At 35.8% G+C, this 20178-nt stretch overlaps 2 protein-coding genes across 2 annotated transcripts; one reads left to right on the top strand and one right to left on the bottom strand.

Annotated features, from left to right (window-relative positions):
• Nucleotides 1–3112: 3112 nt before the first annotated feature.
• Nucleotides 3113–6145, top strand: LOC133856882 (thylakoid lumenal 16.5 kDa protein, chloroplastic). The gene is made up of 4 exons (XM_062291927.1): nt 3113–3554; nt 4648–4787; nt 5080–5152; nt 5832–6145. Exons 1-4 carry the CDS (start codon nt 3191–3193, stop codon nt 5939–5941), a joined length of 687 nt encoding a protein of 228 aa, XP_062147911.1. The 5' UTR covers nt 3113–3190; the 3' UTR covers nt 5942–6145.
• Nucleotides 6146–6783: 638 nt separating this feature from the next.
• LOC133857830 (methyl-CpG-binding domain-containing protein 11-like) lies at nt 6784–12616 on the bottom strand. Its single transcript, XM_062293182.1, has 3 exons — nt 12460–12616; nt 12218–12308; nt 6784–7935 (listed from the first exon to the last, which is right to left on the bottom strand). The coding sequence occupies exons 2-3, from the start codon at nt 12299–12301 to the stop codon at nt 7042–7044; spliced, it is 978 nt and encodes a 325-aa protein (XP_062149166.1). The 5' UTR covers nt 12302–12308; nt 12460–12616; the 3' UTR covers nt 6784–7041.
• Nucleotides 12617–20178: the final 7562 nt, after the last annotated feature.

Here is a 20178-nt window from a genome sequence, read left to right as displayed (position 1 = left end):
AAAAAATGGTTTAAATAGATAAGAAGAGTAAATTATTTTACACTTTAGAAATGTTATTTTCCATGATCAACTGAATATATTTTTAGGTTCACCTATATTTTCCGTCGAGCCAAACACTTAAGAATGGTAAAAGCCTTTTCTAAAGCATATTTTGCATTGAAACAATCAAGCCTACACTACAAATTACGTTGCCACTTGCACGTGGCAAACAGTTCGCCACGTGTACAGTCACTGTACACGTGGCGAACTGCAAGTGGCAAAAAACCATGTTTTTTGTAGTGCTAAGTACTAAGAAAAGAAGCAAATGATATATAGTTCACTCTATATATAGCTATATATTTAGAACTGTTATAATAAATTGGGTGATTGGAGCCGTAATTCTGTTATTGCAATGGTAAGAAGAAATTAATCCTGCTCCTCTCTCCTGAGTTATTATAACCTTGCTTTATGATAGAGAATACTGAATGAAGCAAAAGGTGATAACTTGGAGTACTGCAAGAGTTTTCTTAGCCTCAACCAACAATTCATCTTTTTATTTTTCATAGCTTTCTATTCCCCTTTACAGAAAGAAACTAAAGCCCTTTTATATCAAAGCTATATCATGCTTGTTTATTTCTTTAAACAATCATGCATGATTAATTAAGTTGATTATGGATTTAAGCAAGTTTACTCACAATGCAAAAAGTAACTATAATAGATAGTTGAGGAAAAGAAAAAGGTAATGACATATGAAGAGAAAAGTAGAAGAAGACAGTGAAAAGTGGAGGTGGAGGTTCTTTCTTTGGTTTAAAAAGCTAGTACTAAAGGAAACTTTGGACCTGCTTTAATGATGCTAGCAGGATTTCTAGCCATTTCTACTTCACCTGACTTAATTAAAAGGATTCTCTTTAGAGCTGGCTTCAAGAGATTAGGGTTAGCTGATTAAGATTAAGAAAAGTTGTAGCTTTTTCCATACCAACTGCCAAGATCCACGTAGAGGAATCTACTTTTACATCTCTCGTTTGTTGAATCCACAACAGTCACAGCAAGACTCTCTTTTTGGATCAGTGTAGCTTCTGGAAATCCTTCAATAAGGGACCCTTTACTTTTCAACTAAGCCAGGACCCTATTGTGGCTTTCAGTATACGCAAGCCACTTAACCGTGCAATATTTTGATTGCTATTGATGTATTGAAGTATTCTTAATGATAAAGCTGGTAAATAAGAGACAACTATGATAATCTATCTGATAAGACTATAACATTTTAATTATGATCTATTATCTAGATCATGAAAGTTATGGTTTAATGATTTAAACCGCATCTAATAGTACAGTAAATTTGCAGACAGAAAAAGCAAAACGATTCGAGGAGCTTTAAAATAAGGGAATTTAAGCAGACAGTATCAAAAACTTATGTATAAAGTGGTTAAAGTTTTTATTGCATGAATTATTGAAGTAGATATCCTTTGAAATAGATGAAATGTTATTTTATGTATTATATTTTAGAGTAGCATTTTCCAGGAAAGAAAGTGGTATCATGATTTTTACACGGTATTTCATGAAATGAGCTATTTAGCAAATTTTTTATGATTATTCAGAAACGTTTTACAACAAAATTCAGTAAGTATGGAAGATGAATTTCAATTGAGTTTTTATGAGTTTTCAAAAGGGAAAAGCTTTATAAAATGTTTAAGAAAAGACATGAAATATTTTAGTAACATGTAAGAAAAGACTAAGAAAAAATAGGATTCTCTCCCTTGGGTGCGCGATAGCCATGGCGTTAGCATAGTAGTGGTTGTGGGTCACCCGTGGCATCAACATAGTCACGAGTCGGGCAAGGAAGTGTCTCTCTAGTTGAGTTTAGTACACACTTTCGTCATAAAGTTTTTTAAAGAATAAAACTCGAAAAAGTTTTTAAGTAAGAGGCTAGACAGAATAAGATTCTGTTTCTTGACTGTGCCATTCATGATGTTAGTATAGTTATAATTAGTGTCAACACTAGCGCCAGTATAGTCAGATTCATGTGCCACGCAATGCACCAGCATTAACGTGGTTGTAGGCCACCCATGGTGTTAGCATAGTAACAACTCGAGTAAGGAAGCTCTCCAAATAAGTTTAGTACGTACGTATTTATAAAGTGTGAAAATTTATGTACGCATGGCATCGATTTTCAATAGAATTTTATGATTATTCAGGGAGGAAGAGGCTCATTGATGATGTTGTTGGGGTGTGGTAGGTCCAAGAGCAGCCTCTTCATCCTTTATTGAAGGAAACAGGCTGACTTGGGCTAATTGGGACAATACTTCAGATGTTGACAAATTATAGAAGGTAATTCATAAGAATTTATTTTAATGAAATTTGAAAAATTATATTAACAAGATATAAATTTATCGATCATATTGATAAATATATATATTTTCTAAGAAAATAAGGAAAGGGTGACAAGGATTAAAACAATGAAAAAATGGTGACTTCCCAACATCAAACACAAGAAGAAAATTACAATACATAAAATATAAGCTAAAAGTAGGAAATGAGTCGTATTGATTTACATATATGTGAAAGGTATGTTCTTTAAGAAATCTTTCAAAAATTGCATACACTCTTGTTTGATCAAGTGTGCGTTTGACATTGCAATTTTGTAAATAGAAAATGTGTTTTTAAATAAAATTGCAGAAAATGCATTGTTTTTTAGAATGCGTTTTAAAAAATTTGATTTGAAAACACAGAAAAATCTATATTTTCAAATCACAGAAAATTGAGTACAGTTTTAAAGGATAAATATCGATTTTAAAGGTCAAACTATGATTTTATCAAACGCTTAACTATGTTTTTAAAGCAAAAAATTTAATTTTATTATTATTATTAAATCCCAAGCTTTGAAATCACAAATTCAAACAAACCGTGAGTTAAATGTAATTACTGTGTATAAGTATCAAAAACCTACAATACTAATGAAAAAATCCTTTACAAAAAATAATCTCCTTTTTTTTTTTTTTTTTTTTTTTTTTATTAAGATATAATAATCTCCCGTTGAGATACTATTAATCTGTTTTCTTTTTTGGATGACCATTAAGCCCTCAAGCAACCAAAAAATGACTGGATCAGATAACAGAATCCAGCAACCTTATCCTCAAAACTTCCAAACTGCAAATACCACTGATTTTTCCCACCAAAAGTAGCAGAAAATAAGGTAAAAGAAGAGAAAGAAATGGCAACAGCCTTTCTCCCAACTGCAAGCACCTTCCTTCCTTCTCATCTTTCCTCTTCTCCATCTTCTTCCTTTTCCCCATCAGTCTTTTTCCCTTGCAAACAACACAATGCAAAGAGAAATGTAGCAATATGCAAGGCAGTCAGTGATTCAACACCAATCTCTCCAAATCTTACCAAACGGGGCCTTTCCATCTGCTTCATCACCAGCTTTTCCCTCTTGTTAGCTGGTAAAGGCTGCTCCGACGCTAATGCAGCGATTCTGGAGGCTGACGACGATGAGGAGCTCTTGGAAAAGGTCAAGAAGGACAGAAAGAAGAGGCTTGAAAGACAAGGAGTCATTAGCTCATCTAACAAAGAAACAGGTTCTGTACATTTAATATGTTACTCATATTGAAGGACTGCGGAAGCCCAGTTCTCTGTATTTTGTACTCATTGAATATATCAATCAGAAATTGTGATTCCTGATTTCATGTTAGGGATTTGATTCATGGAAAACAAAGTTGGTTAGGATTGCTGTTAATTTCAAGGCCCACAGAATCTGTTTTGAAGGATTTGATTCTGTAACTGTCAGAAATTGAAATGGAACCATGGATCAAGGTCTTTGGACATCTCCTTGTAAGAGGAGAGAATAATGATTAAATTCATCAATTTCTATCTGCTTAAGGTTTTGGAATAAGCGGTGATTTCTCGGTCATTCTTCTCTCATTTCAATTAAATATTATACGTGTTGGATATCACTCATTAAGAGGAAGTTTGAGTTTACAATTGAGGTTTTTTAAGCTTAATCTTTGAAATAAGTAGTGATTTAACAAGTATTACATGCAAAATTATTCGAAGCTGCGTGTCCTACATTGAATTGTGCTCTCACCACTAAAAGTTGGAGTATTTCGATAATCTGACATAGAATTAAGTTTGTGACCCTGGTTGGTTTCCTTCTTACTATAGTAAACTCAAGAACTCGAAAGTGATTATGTTATATTAAAACATTAATTAAATGATTAAATTTGTCATTTCTTATAAGTTTAAATTTTTGAGATAAATGGTGATTTAATATGGTATCAGAGTAAAGGTCATTGGTTCTAACCTTGTGTTCATAATTTACATCCCATTTCAATTGAATATTCCACATGTCGAGCTTTATTTATTGAGGATGATTGTTAAAGTATTGATTAAATTTATCATTTCTTACTAACTTAAGCTTTTTGGAAAAATTTTAATTTAACAAGTTCTATCGTGACCCTAATGAGTATATTGTTGGTGTGAAATTTGCGAACCTTACTTATTGTTCTTTTTAGTTTACTTTTCTTTCCTGCACCAAGTAAACCAACTCACCGCATTGATTTAATGGAGCCTAGTTATATATACTTTTTCATGATTTTATCAAATTTAACTGCCATGAGTGTCCCACGACTTCTTCAACATCTATCAAACCAAGATGAAAATGATGTTTTGCAGGGTTTCTGCAGGATCTGGTGTACAAGCTGAGCAAAGTTGGTCAAGCCATTGACAACAACGATCTATCTACAGCTAGTTCAGTTCTTGGGGGAAGCACTGATACAGATTGGGTTAAGAAGGCCAATCTAGCCTTCACCAAGGTCACCCTGGATTATTACATTACTGCTTGCAGTAGTCTAGACAAGAACTTTATTATTCCTCACAAAAGCCCCATTCATGAAAATCACAAATCTTGTGGACGATTTAGTTACTTATTCAAGCTGTAAACCAAATGACCACCAATTCTTCAATTGCTTGCAAAATTGCAATGCCGTCACAAAGTTGTGATTTTCAGGGTGAGAATCTTTTGGGAAGGATAGCATGATCTCTTCTTCCAGTGGTCTATATGCTATTTAGCCTTCTGATTATTTGCTTTTTGTACCTTCCCAACAGCTGAGCTCTAGTCTTGAAGAGAAAACTCAAGTGGATACATTTAATTCTTCACTAGCTTCATTGATATCATCAGGTGGGTTTATCTTTCAATGAAATGTGCCTTGCATTTCCTCATGCTCCATTATAGTCATCCAGGTGACAACTAAACACCAGTCTTTGAATTTCACCTTATAAGTGCAGAATTTATTGTTGGATCTCTTAACAAAAGATCAGCGCCAAGTTTTAGATAGGATAGTTGTAACGATCCAGGGAAAATGATCCCAAAATGATTAGTCAATTTGAAATTTTCCTAAAATTCCTTATAAATTTCAGTTTCATCTAATAAATAGGCAATGTAAGATCTAGCACTCATGACTATTTTTATAAACCACCCACTCTACGTGGGCTACTCATCTTCCCAATATAGGACCAGAATGTTACAATAGTAATATTACCTATACCCATTAGAGAATTTCATAATGAAATGGAAAATAAAGAACAGAACGGAAGAAAGAGAGAGCATGGGACAAGAGAATTTTGGAGTGGCTCAGCGTCATAAGCCAATGTCCACTACTAGAAAAGATTGAGCTCGATAGGATTGCATTTTGCTCTTATTTCTTGATGTACTTACATTACAAATTACTCCTATTTATTGAAGAATTGGGATAGGTGAAATGAGATAAGTATAATGATTCGATTACAATCAATCCTAATATGAAATCATATCATATATTCTAACCCCCACATGACTAACCCATGCCTTCGCTTTGCAGTTACTCGTAATGATGTTGAGTCCTCCAAACTTGCTTTTGTGTCGTCAGCAAGTGCATTTCAGAAATGGACAGCCTTAACCGGGCTTGTCGGACAGCTTAAGGGGCTTTGAACAGGGATAGACCACAAATTTTCTTTTTAATGAGAGGAAGTATTGAAGTCAGATCAGAATAAATACCTTACAATTCCACATCAACAGGCTATTATTCTTTCCCGCGAGTTGTAATTTATTGATCAGTGTAATTCTTTCAAATTTTGACATCATCATCCCTTGCACTCGGATAATTGAAGGGAAGTTTGTTGGTTTTGCTGATCACCCACTGCACAAATCTGCAATCATGGAGGCCACTTAAAATTACTACTTAATAAAAAACTTAGGACTAAAACGGTTTAAAATTTTATTACATTTTTCCAGATCGTCTACTTTCTTCTGATTGATCTAGGCCATTTAATATGACTCCCATTGCTGAACAGTCTTCTCATGACTGACTACCGGAGATACGCGTGTTACTTTATTTTGTTGTTTTTTTTTTTTTTTTTTTTTTTTTTTTTTTTTTTTTTTTAATTGTATGAGGAATTCTTTTGCCGAACCCTAGCAACACGAGACTTGTATTGCTTTCTCACAACCCCATTTTCACGGTTTAGGCTGCTCCCATTTCGCGCCGCTACTTCGGGAATCACTTTTGCTTTCTTTTTCTCTGGCTACTAAGATGTTTCAGTTCACAGGGTTGTCTTTTACCTGCCCATGGATTAATCAGGAATCCCAATTTCTTTTTTACCAAAAGGATCTGAAGTATAGAAGAAGGCACAGAAGAAATTTACTTTAGTTCTAACTTCATCCAAAAATAAACATGAAAGCACTTCATGGTTTACTATCTTACTGCTTGTCTGCCTATGAACCTGCACCAGTAATCAGTTAAACTAACGTGTTTCATAAGTAACGGATCCAGGATCTGCATAAATACAAGACTGCATAACAGTATCATATTACAATTATTTTTACAACACAATGTTACAAAAGTCACTGCAAGCTACATGTTTCCCAGTACAACAGATGGTACATTATAGGCCTAGTCTATGAATGTATAGATGGATGTCTGAATGAACAATGAGATCACTAACATTAACAACATTAATAACATTGAAGCTACAGTTATCTTCCCGAAGATCTAAGGGGAAGAGAAGCCAGCATCCAGTTAGCCAACTTTATATTCAAGGCTTGACCTCACGTGCCTTACTGTTGCGGCTGCCATTTTCAATAACTTCTCCTTCGACCTTGTTGCTGTTTTCATGAACACCTGCGTTGTGCTCATCATTGTTCCCTGTAACTGACTTATCCTTGATTTCTCCTTCAGATTCAAGAGCACTTGTGTTATCTTTCTCTTTGCCCTCTCCTTCCACTTCACACTTTCTCTCATCACCAGCACCTGTGTCCGTTTTTACCTGTTGCTGAGACCCATCTTCTTTCTCTGCCTCAGCCTGTGGTTCCAAGGTCTTCTCTTGAACATTTGCACCCACTGACTTCTCATTTTCATCTTGAGTTACTTCAGAAACCTCAGCTTCCTTTCCACCAAGTGTCCCTTTTGAAATTTCTAGCTCTGCTTCAGCAGTTTTCTTGCTTTCTTCAGCATCATTAGGTATATTAACTTCTTGTCCAACTTTACCTTCTTTAGGAAGAGCAGCTTCTGTTTTGGTATCCGCATCTTGTGCTTTATTATCATCTTGATTTTGTTCCTTTTCCATCTCTGCATCTGCATTATCCTTTTTAATTCTTTCAGCATCATGAGTGTGAACTTCTTTTGCCTCCTCAGCTCCTTCAGGTGCAGCTTCTTTGTCTTCGTTATCCTTCTTTGAACCTAATGATTTTCTACTCCGTTTCTTCGGAGGCTCACTTTTTGGAGAGGGAGTTGTTTTGACCTTCTCACTAATCCTGGCTGATCTCCTTGGGGTCTCGCCAGTACCCCAGTCAAATTCAGAAACTGCTGGACCACCAGAGTGTGCTTTCAGGTACTGTTCCAATTGTCTTTTGCTAACAATCTCCTCTCCAGTTGGAGATGTAAATACAATCTCATTTTTTTTTGGGGTTCCACCTTGCTTGAGAAAGAACTGCAAATGAACAAAGACCATTGTATGTTACATTCAATTAAAACACCAACAGCTCAAAAAAAAAAAAAAAAAAAATTAACAGACCAATAAAAATAACTAATAACGCATTGGATAAACATGCGTTTAAAAAATTAGATACAGAAATTGCTAAAACAACTGCAGATTATAGATCAAATTCAAAAAATCTACTGAGGTGGAGTTAAATTCATTGATTGTTATACATCATAGTTAATAGAAAGTTCTATTTAGACTGCTGTTTAGACTCTAGTATAGACCAGTGCTCATGCACCTAAAATTCAACAGAAATATTCTGATTCAATGATGCAGCAGCTGAACATAGAGCACCATGTACTAACTGACACAGAAATCTAACAGTGGATTAGAAAAAAATGCAAAATTAAAGTTAGTCCCACATTGGTAAGATAAATTGCCCACATTGTGTTGGTGGATTATAAATGTGTTAATGGGTTCTCCGTCCATGTTGATTTTTTACTAGATGAAACTGAGTTTTATAAGCGATTCTAAGAAACTTCAATTGCAACTTGATTGATCATTTTAGAGTCATAATGCAGATGTGGCTAAGTTGTCAACCACCCAAGTCAAAGCTCCATGCACCACATTACACTCCTTTTTATTTTATTTTTTGGTTGTGCCAACCACCCAAATCATGCTCGCAGGCTACACCTGTTTTCAAATTAAGAGCTCATTCAGCCAGAGAATGTTAACTTGATTCTGATTCAGCTACGCAACTGGTTTATAGGGCTGGAACCATAGATGTGGAATTGAATAAGGTGCACAACCAATTTGTTTTGGTCAATAAGGAAGGTTATGGTGGGGAACTATGAAGTGCCCATGGACAAGGCATGCCCTCTTTCCATGAAATCTGCCCTGAGTTATTCAATAAGCAAACGATCTTCTGATTTGAAGCAATAGGGTCACATCTTATATAACAATTTACATCCTCGACACATAGATTGCCAAAAATGGAACTTATTAAATACATCACACCTAGAATAAAAGGTCAAAGTTACATGTTTTTTGGCTAAATAATTATATTACATTTTGGTCAAACTAAATATCTCAAAAAAAAATTACATTTTGTTTAAAACGACTTGTTACATTTGTTTTACTTATTATTAAAAAAAAAATTAAAAAATTAAAAAAATTAAAAAATCTCAAAAATGTTCATCAAGTACAATCCAACCTAATCTTATCAAATCAAATATGGCAATGATGTGTGCTGCACAATACCTATGAGCTCACACCAAGTTTGGTAGCACGAATTTTATTTCAGAGCAGTGAAAATGGTTATTTATACAAAACATTATGACCTTCCCTTTGGGATCAATGGTAAGGGTTGAACCAAGACTCTCCACCCATCAATACCTTTATCAATTGGCTATGATAGCGTTGGTTCTCCATCCACTGATACCTTTATCAATTTTCTTTTGATGAATAATAATAATTTTAAAATTAAAAAATAAATAATAAAAAATTCCGCATACTCGAAGAGTACACAAAAGAATCAAGAGAACCAAAGAACATTGATACCTTTACCAATTGCTATGAAGTATTGATATATACTTCAAACATGAAGCACGTGAATGAATTATTAAAAGGCCAACTAGATTATATAAATCAATTACGTTCCTTAATATATGGCTATGATTTGAAGCCGGCAAAAAGTTTACTAAAGCTGTTCTTAAGGACTTGATCAAGTGTCTCACACTGAAACACTGGCTACTACCAACTATGACTGAGCAAATGTACACGACATCTTTCATATTTGCAACAAACTGAGTAGTTCAAGCCTCTGTTCAATCCTGGCTTGGGCCCATCTAATTAAGAGCATCTTTGAGCTCATTTGCCAAACCAAAACCCCCTGCCTAAGCCTGAAAACCAGACTGGCCGCTTAAAGGGCAAAGCTCAATAGGCAGGCATAGTATGCTCCATGGTGCTGAGTCTAACTATTAGGCAATCACTATCCAAAAAAAAAAAAAAAAAAAACTTTCATCAGCAATCGATTATATTAAAAAATGAAACTCTTCATTGTCATCCTGAGCTGAGTGTTAATTGATAGGAATCATTACTGCTCTTAGGAAAGTCAAAGAATCTGCTTTTTACCTACAGCTAGCTTAACTATTGGTAACATAAATACTTGGAATAGGATCAAACAATCGAATCTTCACCTAATAGCTAGGGGCTATCTATCTGTATCAACTTCACCCAGCAAAAGCCAATACTCTACTTGAGCTTTTCTTAACAGAAACCATCATTCTTGGGGTTAAGAACACCTAAATGTCTATTAATTAAAAATCCTTACTGGCCTTGAGCATGAGAGGTTATATGGGCTCAACCTCAAAATGAAACTCTTCTCACACGCTTCTTTTTTTTTTCCCTTTTTTTTTTCTCATTGAGGAAGAGGGGGCAAAGGAGTATATTTTCAAAAAGGATTAGAAAATCCACTCTTTACCTAAAGGCTAATGGTTACTGTATCATAAACCCATAACCTTATCCTCCACCCCTTAGTTATGGGGTTAGAAGATACCATTTACTTCAAAGATCATTGACATTTACTTCTAGAACAACTTTTCAAGCGAGAGAGAGATTTACCCTTATGGAAACCATCACTCTTAGGGTTAAGACCAACTTACAAATCTTTGAATTAAATACACTAACAAAAGAGTCAAATGGAGCTTGAGCATGAGGGGTTCATGTCGGCTTGCGGTCAAACATGTAAGAAAGCTGGGAGGGGGTGGCGAGGAATAATTCTTAAACAGATTTCAGCACAGCTTATCATCTATAACTAATAAGCTAGAGAGAGAGATAGAGATTTATCCTTATGGAAACCACCACGCTTAGGGTTAAGACCAACTTACAAATCTTTGAGTTAAATACACTAACAAAAGATTCAAATGGAGCTTGAGTGTGAGGGGCTCATGTCGGCTTGCAGTGAAGCACTTAAGAAAGCTGGGAGGGGGTGGGGAAAGAATAATTCTTATGCAGATTTCAGCACAGCTTATCATCTATAACTGATAATTTAAGCCCGCAACAGAAACTTCATGACGTGTAGCATTCCTCCATGTATGGTCATTGATCATAAGATCATTAATTATTGTTCACCAAGTACTTCAGCAGCAGGTGGCAAGTACTGGAAACTTCCCAAGTAATTCTTATTTCCCCTACAATTCAAGTTATTCTAACAAGTGATGAATACAAGTTTGTTTCATCTTTTGTTATAAAAGATAAACTAGTCTAGTGATCTTTTTTGCAAATTAGACTAACCTCCAGCACACAAATAAATCCAAGCAACAAGACTAGCATTTAGTTTATCACGTAGCTATGCCAAAATGTCAGCACCCAAACCTAGGCATGATTATCCAAGAAACAAAAGCTCTACCTCTAGTAAATGACTCGATGCCTCAAATGCATCAGTGCCATTTATTCCAATAGTCAAATGTATAGGATGAATAAGACTGAGAACATCAAAGTATTACCAGCTCATATTCCCATATATAGTTAATAAAAGCAAGCTTTTCTTCATAACTATCACTTCAAAAAGGAAAATATGCAATACACTTTGAAAAAAACTTGTCCTAAAAAATAAAATAAAAAAAGAGGCTTTAAATGCAGCACTTCTATCCAAATGAACCAAAACAGAATCCCAGAAAGCAGCAGTTAAAAAAAAATTGCATAAATAGTTCCAAATACGCAAAAATCATAAATGGGATAAGAGCAGAATTTCAAATACACCACTGCCCAGTTGTCAAAGCCCCCACCCAAAAATCAAATACAAAAAATAGCAAGAAAAATGAATGTTTAAAAAGAAGGACCTCAACAGGACAAAAGGCCAGAAAAAAAAAATAATAAAAAAAAGGTTCTCTTCAATTTTGGAACGTTTACGCAAAACCTTACAGAAGGACCAGCTCAGAGTGACCGAATACATCACAAAATAAAACAAGAACATGAAACCAGGAATTCCCACAAAATTCAGAGCATATAAACTCGCAGAAGATTTAACATAAACTCTGAAAGTATGATTACTCATAATTCCCTACAATTTAATGAAACACCCACAAACCCTAGCTAGCATACCATCACCGCATTCCCAAATTCCACCGCAAAAGCACACAATTTTACAAAATAAACCCAACCCACGTTATATTTCCACATATAAACATCAATTGAAGCAGAATAGTCTCCAAAAATTCAAGAAACGAAGACCTGTCAAATTTATATAAAGCAAAATACAGCAACACAAAACATAGAGAAAGAGAAACACCTTCTTCTTCCAGCCAGGAGGTGCAGGGAGTTCCATGGAAACAACTTCCTCTCTTGCACCCTCCCTCTCCACTGAGCTCGCCATTTTTCACCTACCCAAGTCATACAAATAATAAAAATATAAATCTAAAATAACAAACATAAAAAAAAATTTAAGAAAAAAAAAAAAAAAAAAAAAAAAAAAAAAAAAAAGGCAACCCAATATAGTAGTAATAAGGTAGAGAGAGAAGGGGCAGGCCTTACTTTCTGTGTGTGTCTGGTTTATATCTGGTCGGAAATGTTTGTGTGTGAGGATGACGAGGAAGAGGAACGAAATTATATGACAAAAGCTAATAAGCAAAGCAAAGGGGGTTAGACACGTTGTGTGAATCGGAGATTTCTTCATCTCAAGCTGAGTCCGGGACGCTCTCCCAAGCTTGTCTTTGGTTTCTGTGTTGGGCACTTGGAAACGTGACGGTACGTTGTGGGTGTGACACCTGTCCTGGTCTGAGTCCGAAAACCGTGTGGATAATGTTGGTTAATTGTTTTGGCCGTGGGTCTGGTTCGCGTTTTGGTATAAAATAAAATGAAAAAAAAAAAAAAAAAAAAAAAAAAAAAAAAAAAAAAAATATCAAAATGGCCACTATTGTTTGGGGGTTTTTCAATAAATTCTTCAGAGAATCTAATTGGAAAAAATTGTAAATTCAAACTTAGTGATTGTCTTAAATTATAAATCATTCAATATCACATTAAAGTGAATTTGGTAGTTCATTGGGCATACCAAAAAAATAATTTAGTCCTTATAGTCAAATTCGGTTAAAACATTTGACAGATTTCATTAGGTGTCATGTCAGCACTAATAAAATGACAACATGTGTCACTCTTAAAAAAAAAAAATAAATAGAAAAAACTAGAAAAATTAATTTTTTTTAAAAAAAAATTAAATAAAAAGAAAAAAGTAAAGGGGTGGTTGCCCCAGATCTAGCTGGGGGTGGCTTGCCAAAGGGGTGGCTACCAACCAGCAGCCACCCCCAACTCACTCGCAGAAGTGGCGGGGGGTGACACGAACAGCCACCCCTAGCCAGATCAAGGGTTGGCCTGCGAGCCACACAAGAAGTGGCCAGGGGTGGCGACAAGCACCTCTCGCTACCTCTGGGGGTGGCTAATAGTTGGTAGCCACTCCTCTCCTTTTTTCTTTTCTTTTTTTCAAATAAAAAATATTAATTTTTTTAGTTTTATATATTTATATTTTTTTATTAAGAGTGACATGTGTCGTCATTTTATTGGCGTTAACATGACATTTAATAGAATCTGTCAAAATTTTTAACAGAATTTGACCCCAATGACTAAATTATTTTTTTGGTATACCTTAGAAACCTTTGAATTCACTTTGTCATGACAATGAGTGATTTGTAATTTAGGCCAACTACATGGACTAATTTTACATTTTTTTCCCTATCTAATTTCATCTTTGTAAAGCGAGGGTTACATGATGTATTATTGCTCTCCAAACGAATCTCCCATAGGTTTTATTCTTTCATTGTCTTACCGTTCACGTTCAATGCACAATCTCACGAACTAGATTTCTTCTTCGGCACCTAAGAGGTAATTAAAGTCTTCTTAGAGTTTTCGCTCTTCAAATTCTAGGGTTCTTGATAGTTACCCTAGAGATTATGGACGTAGAGAGTGAGAGACTGGAATTTTTCTTTATTTTATGAGTGAATAACTCAATGTCCCCCTACTGAATCATACATTCAGTCCTTTTATAACCAACATAGTGTCTCTCTACCCTAGTAGAGAGAAAAAGTAGAGTCCAAACTCTAATCCAAATTAGTAAAGATTTATCAAATAACCACCTCACCTACTCTGTGGTCTCAATTTGGATTCTAACTTTAGTAACACATGTGGATGTTCCATTAATTTTCAACATCTCCCACTTATCCACATTGGGTACCATATCCATGAACTGTCTCTTCCTAATCTCTTATCTAACCATCTCCTAATATAAAAAATGATGTGTGCTAGTTGATGAGAAGGCATAGGGTACAAGTGATATGTTAAGTTACCATCTAACTTACATAGCACATCACTTGTTATGTCTCGTCTATGCCCCAAACTATTTGATCACTCCAGATCAATCATCTTTTATTTGTCATGAGCTTACAACTCAAAGAAATGCTTGACCTCATATCATGTAATATGCTCATGATTATATAGAAAACAAAAAAGACATAATTGCTCGGGCTATGACCCATAAAGGTGTGCTTCAAACAATCTATTCTAGTCACTCATGTTAATTCATTTAGACTTGACCGCTTTCCAAGACATGTGCGGCGAGACCATATTAATCATGGTCCTAAGATAAAATGCTAAAGTAGTGGCATCAAGTATTCATTTCTTGACATAGTTCTATGTTCTAAAGGCATTTTATAGACCATCATTTTGGTTCAATAGGGCTCACATAGGGACGGAGTAGGGATTCATCCAGTCAATCCCTTAATTGGTCATCTATGACACATATAGTATGAAATGTATGCTACGGCGGATCTCTCACTCAATTGGGATTGTCACACTCAAACACCGTACAAATCTAAGTCTAGTTGCTACAAAGGCGCCCTAACTTGAATTTCTTAGCACAATCACTTGTATAGCACATTCAAATTTATTCAGGCTTTATGAAGTTGTAAAATACTTCATGTGTGACTCTTATAAGTTTCATCTAGCCAAGGTAAGGCGACATTCCAATAATTAATAAGCGCAAAAGTAATTATCTTGATACTCTTTAAGTATCAAGATAATTAATTGCTCAATTTCTAAGCGCAAAAGTAATCATTGTCTCATCTAACTCGCTATTCAAGTGCTAGGGTGTTCATCCATGTGAGTGGACTGATCTTAGCCTAGTGACACGTTAATAATGTGTGCTTTCTATATAGTATCAATCAAATCACAAAATAAAACAAAATGATTATTTCATTAATGAAAAAGATACTAATAATTGCAAATGTCCAATAAGGTATTCCTAAGACAACACATCAAATCCTACAAAGTCCTAAACTCCTGACATGAGTCTAAAAAAACATATCTAGCAGTAGCTTAGGTAAGAGGATCAACTACCATCCTGCCATTAGATATATGTTGTAGGATCACCTCTCCTCACACAATAAAATTCGGTTAAAACATTTGACAGATTATGTTAGGTGTCATGTTAGCACCAATAAAATAACAACATGTGTCACTCTTAAAAACTATAAATATATAAAACGAGAAAAATTAATTTTAGAAAAAAAAAATAAGAAGTAAAAAGTAAAAGGGTGGCTACCAACCGACAACCACCCTAGATCTAGCTGGGAATGGCTTGCAAAAGGGGTGGCTACCAACCGACAGACACCCCTAACCCGTGGGGGTGGCCTGTGAGCCACCCCCAGAAGTGGCAGGGGTTGACTCAAACAGCCACCCCTAGCCAGATCTAGGGGTGGCCTATAAGCCACACAAGAGGTGGCTGAGGGTGGCGGCGAGCACCTCCCGCTACCTCTAGGGGTGGCTGCCGGTTGGTAGCCACCCCTTTTCTTTTTTCTTTTCTTTTTTTCAAATAAAAAAAATTAATTTTTTTTAATTTTTATATATTTATATTTTTTATTAAGAGTGACATGTGTCATCATTTTATTTGCACTGACATGACACTTAATGGAATCCGTCGAAGTTTTTAACAGAATTTGACTCCATGGACTAAATTATTTTTTTGGTATACCCTAGGAACCCATGTAGTTGACCTAAATTACAAATGACATTGACATGACAGGGAGTGCTTTATAATTTAAGTCAACCACACAGACTGATTTTACATTATTTTTTTCCCTATCTAATGTCATCTTTGTAAAGCGAGGGTTACATGATGTATTATTGCTCTTCAAATGAATCTCCCATAGGTTTTATTCTTACATTGTCTTACTGTTCACGTTCAATGCACAATCTCACGAACTAGATTTCTTCTTCGGCACGTAAGAGGTTATTAAAGTCTTCTAGAGTTTCCACTCTTCAAATTCTAGGGTTCTTAATAGTTACCCTAGTGATTATGGACATAGAAAGTGAGAGATTGTAATTTTTCTTTATTTTATGTGTGAATAACTCAGTGTCCCCCTACTGAATCATACATTCAGTCCTTTTATAACCAACATAGTGTCTCTTTGCTAGAGTCTTAAGGGTGAAGAAGTTCTAGTAGAGAGAAAAAGTAGAGTCCAACTCTAATCCAAATTAGTAAGAGTTATCAAATAACAATCTCACCTACTCTGTGGGTACCATATCCATGAACTGTCTCTTCCTGATCTCTCATCTAACTATCTCCTTATATAGAAAATGAAGAATGCTAGTTGATGAGAAGGCATTGGGTAGGAGTGATATGTTAAGTTACCATCTAACTTACATAGCACATCACTTGTTAGGTCTCATATATGCCCCAAACTATTTGATTGATCAATCATCTTTTATTCGTCATGAGCTTATAGCTCAAAGAAATGCTAAACCTCATACCTTGTAATATGCTCATGATTATATAAAAAAACAAAAAAGACATAATCGGCCAGGCTATGAGCCATAAAGGTGTGCTTCAAACAATCTATTCTAGTCACTCATGTCAATTCATTTAGACTTGACAGCTTTCCAAGACATGCTTTGCGAGACCATATCAATCATGGTCCTTAGATAAAATGCTAAAGTAGTGACATCAAGTATTCATTTCTTGACATAGTTCCAAGTTCTAAAGGCATGGTATAGACCATTGTTAGTTTTTATTGGCTACATTCTGTTAAAAAAAATACTATATTGTAAGGTTGCTATTTACACAGGGATGCTGTATATTTCAAAGTCTTCAGTATTTATGGACAATGCCTATTTATGACAAGTGTCAGTGTCACAAGCTTCAAGAAAGCTATTTCAGATGTCTTATGAAGATTCTGCACAAATTCCACTCAGCAAAAGTCGGATCCCTTGAAACCGTCCGGACAGGCTCTTAAGACCGTCCAGACGCTCCCTTGTGTCTAGAAGATTCTCAGTGCTCCAGTGCATCCGTTCGGACGACCGGGTGACACCGTCCGGACGCCATTTAGAGTCCGAGAAGAAATTGGATTTCTTAGTTAGACATGGATCGAGAATAGCAACCGTCTAGACGGCCTTTAGATACGTCCAGACAATCATCTGTGTCGAGAACCTTCTGACGAATCCAGCAAATATCTGTACGGACTGCATGGCAACACCGTCTGGACGCTCTCCAATTTCTAGGAAGATTCTGCACATGTCTCAATATTTTTATCATAACTCTCTGCTCAAATATCGGATTGAGACGATATTGGTGTTGCTGGAAAGCTAATAAAAAATGCTACAACTTAACTATCCGGACGGCCAAGAGGAACCTCCAGACAACCCAAAGTCCGGATGGAAAGATCAAGCCTCCGGATGCTCTCCAGAATTCAAGAAGTTTCAGAATTCCTTTTCAGACACGAAAATAGTTGACCGTCCGGACTCCCAAGACTGTCGTTCGGACGCGCATGCCAGAGACTCCAATTCTAACTAGAATTAGGACTTGTAAAGCCTATAAATAAGAGGCTCTAGGCATGTATTATATCATGAATTTAGTAGTGAATTCCTTGTAGCTTAGAGAGGGTGTTTATGGAGATTTGAAGATCTCCTAGCTCTCTAACTATTGCCAGTGTGTGATATAATCTGTTGTGAAGTCTATCTTAGGGAGAAGCCTTAAGGTAAAGGATTCTATTGAGACCCCCTTAGGTTGGAGAGCTAGTGGGGAGGCATTCGCGTTGGGTTACACGTCAGAGTTTAAGGTACGACCATTGCATCAGGGGTATGTGAGTGCTACTACTTTTGTAACTAGCTTTGTCTTCTGAATAGTGGAAATCTTAGGCTTGGCTGCTCCGGAGTGGTTTTTCTCTTAACTGGGTTTTCACTTCGTCAACAAAATATTTGTCTCCTTTAAATTTCGCATTTAATATTTTGTTGCACACTGTTCACTCACACACAATTAATTAGAAGTCATATTTTATTTTCAATTGGTATCAGAGCGAGTACACCCCGTTGAAAAGATTTAATTCCTGAGTGTGATCCTTATCTCTTGTGACTTCTATTTTTTTTATTATACTTGTTATCATGAATTCTTCTCAGTTATCTAAAGAGAATTTTGATATTAAACTCTTTAAGGTTTTTGATAAATTGAAGAATGCTAAAAATTCTAAAGTTTCTCAAAAAGAGCTTAAAAAGGTGAAGTAAGAAAAAGAGTCTTTGATTGATCAGTTTTCTGAATCACATGTTTTGATTGACTCTTTGAAATCTGAGAATACCATGTTGCTTAATACTATTGATGCTCTTGAGAATAAATCAGAAAAATTCTTTAGTGATAATTTGAAAAGCATGCTTTGTATTCATACAGATATGTTTAACAAGCCTGATTTAATTATTGATGATTTAAATGGTTCTATTTCACATGCTTCTGATTCTGAATCAGATTCTATTGTTATTAATCCTGTGACAGTAGATACAACTTGTTTAGAAAATTCTTACTTAAATAATCATGTGATGCCAAAGTCCAAAGAATCAGGAACACAAGGTAAGTTTGTTCCTGATTGTCATAATTGTGGGAAGATTGGTCATATTAAACCAAATTGTTATTTGTTGAAATCCCACAGGCCTTGGATTAAGCAGGATGCTCCGAGGAAAGGTAAAGTTGAAAATTCTTCCTCATTTAAATATGTCTCTCCGCATAGGAGACATATAAAAGGTAAGGGCAATATTATTTGTGAGAATGCTAATCTTAAATCTGTAGAGACTATCAGAAAGCATTCCAACAAAAGAAGCTTGCCCACCTGTCATCACTGAGGCATCACTGGTCACATCCGACCCAAGTGTCCACAGCTCTAGGCTCACAAGACGAAGGTTCAGAGGAAGCTACCAACAAAAGCTACATCAGGCACTCTACCTTCGGTGGCACATCGGGCTCCACGACATCAGCAGCGACAATAGCAGTTTGTTCCGACTAACCCAAGGTGCAAACCATGGAAGATCACATCGATGCACTAGAAGAAAAAGCTGCAGAATACCGATAGGAACCATGCCTATGAGGGGTTGCTGAGCTTGATGCAAAGTATGCTAAGGAGATTGGATAGCATGAACAATACCCGCAAACCTCCTCCACGGGTTAACCAAGTATGGGTTAGAAAGGATGAGACCATTCACCCCTTGAGGGGGAGTGGACTCACCTAGTAAATGTGCAGTCTCACCATGCCTAGGACTTTAATTCCTAAATCCTAGTGCATGCCAGGTATGTTTGCATTGTGTTACCCAGATAATCAACCCTAGAGGGGGGGTGAATAGGGTTGATGGCAAACTTTTCTTTTAATAAAAATTATACTGAATTAAGAATATAGAACAATATAAAATGCAGTATAATGCAAACAATATAAATATTGGAACAATAATGAAGAGATAGAGAGAGAGATTCAAACTCAGCGATTTATCGTGGTTCGGTCCACCTGACCTACGTCCACTCCCCAAGCACACCACTTGAGATTTCAATCCACTAAACAAAACTCCTTGCAGGTGGAGTTAAAACCTTTACACTTCAAGAGTAACCTACTCTTCTTCACAAGGTGGAAAATCTCCTTCACACCTCACAAGGGTCACACCAACCCTCTTGATACAATAGATTATGGATCGGGTTTGAGATTTCTCTCACAATAACAATTCTCCTTTTTGAGAAGGATATACAATAAGGCTTTTACAACAAAATCTCTCTCACTAGAACTCTTGTATGAAATGAACTTGAAGGCTCAAATGAATTTGAATGAAAGAAAGAATGCTTTGAGTTCTAAGCTTGCTTGTTTCTCACTTGATTGAATGATATAAAAATGAGAGCTAAGGTCATGTATTTATAGGACAAGCAAGAAAATAACCGTTGGAGAGAATTTGAATTATGCTAGCTAA

Source organism: Alnus glutinosa, chromosome 14 (genome assembly GCF_958979055.1).
Source record: "Alnus glutinosa chromosome 14, dhAlnGlut1.1, whole genome shotgun sequence".
NCBI classification, from domain to species: domain Eukaryota; kingdom Viridiplantae; phylum Streptophyta; class Magnoliopsida; order Fagales; family Betulaceae; genus Alnus; species Alnus glutinosa.
The sequence above is the reverse complement of the archived record's forward strand: the minus strand, read 5'-3'. Positions and strand labels throughout refer to the sequence as shown.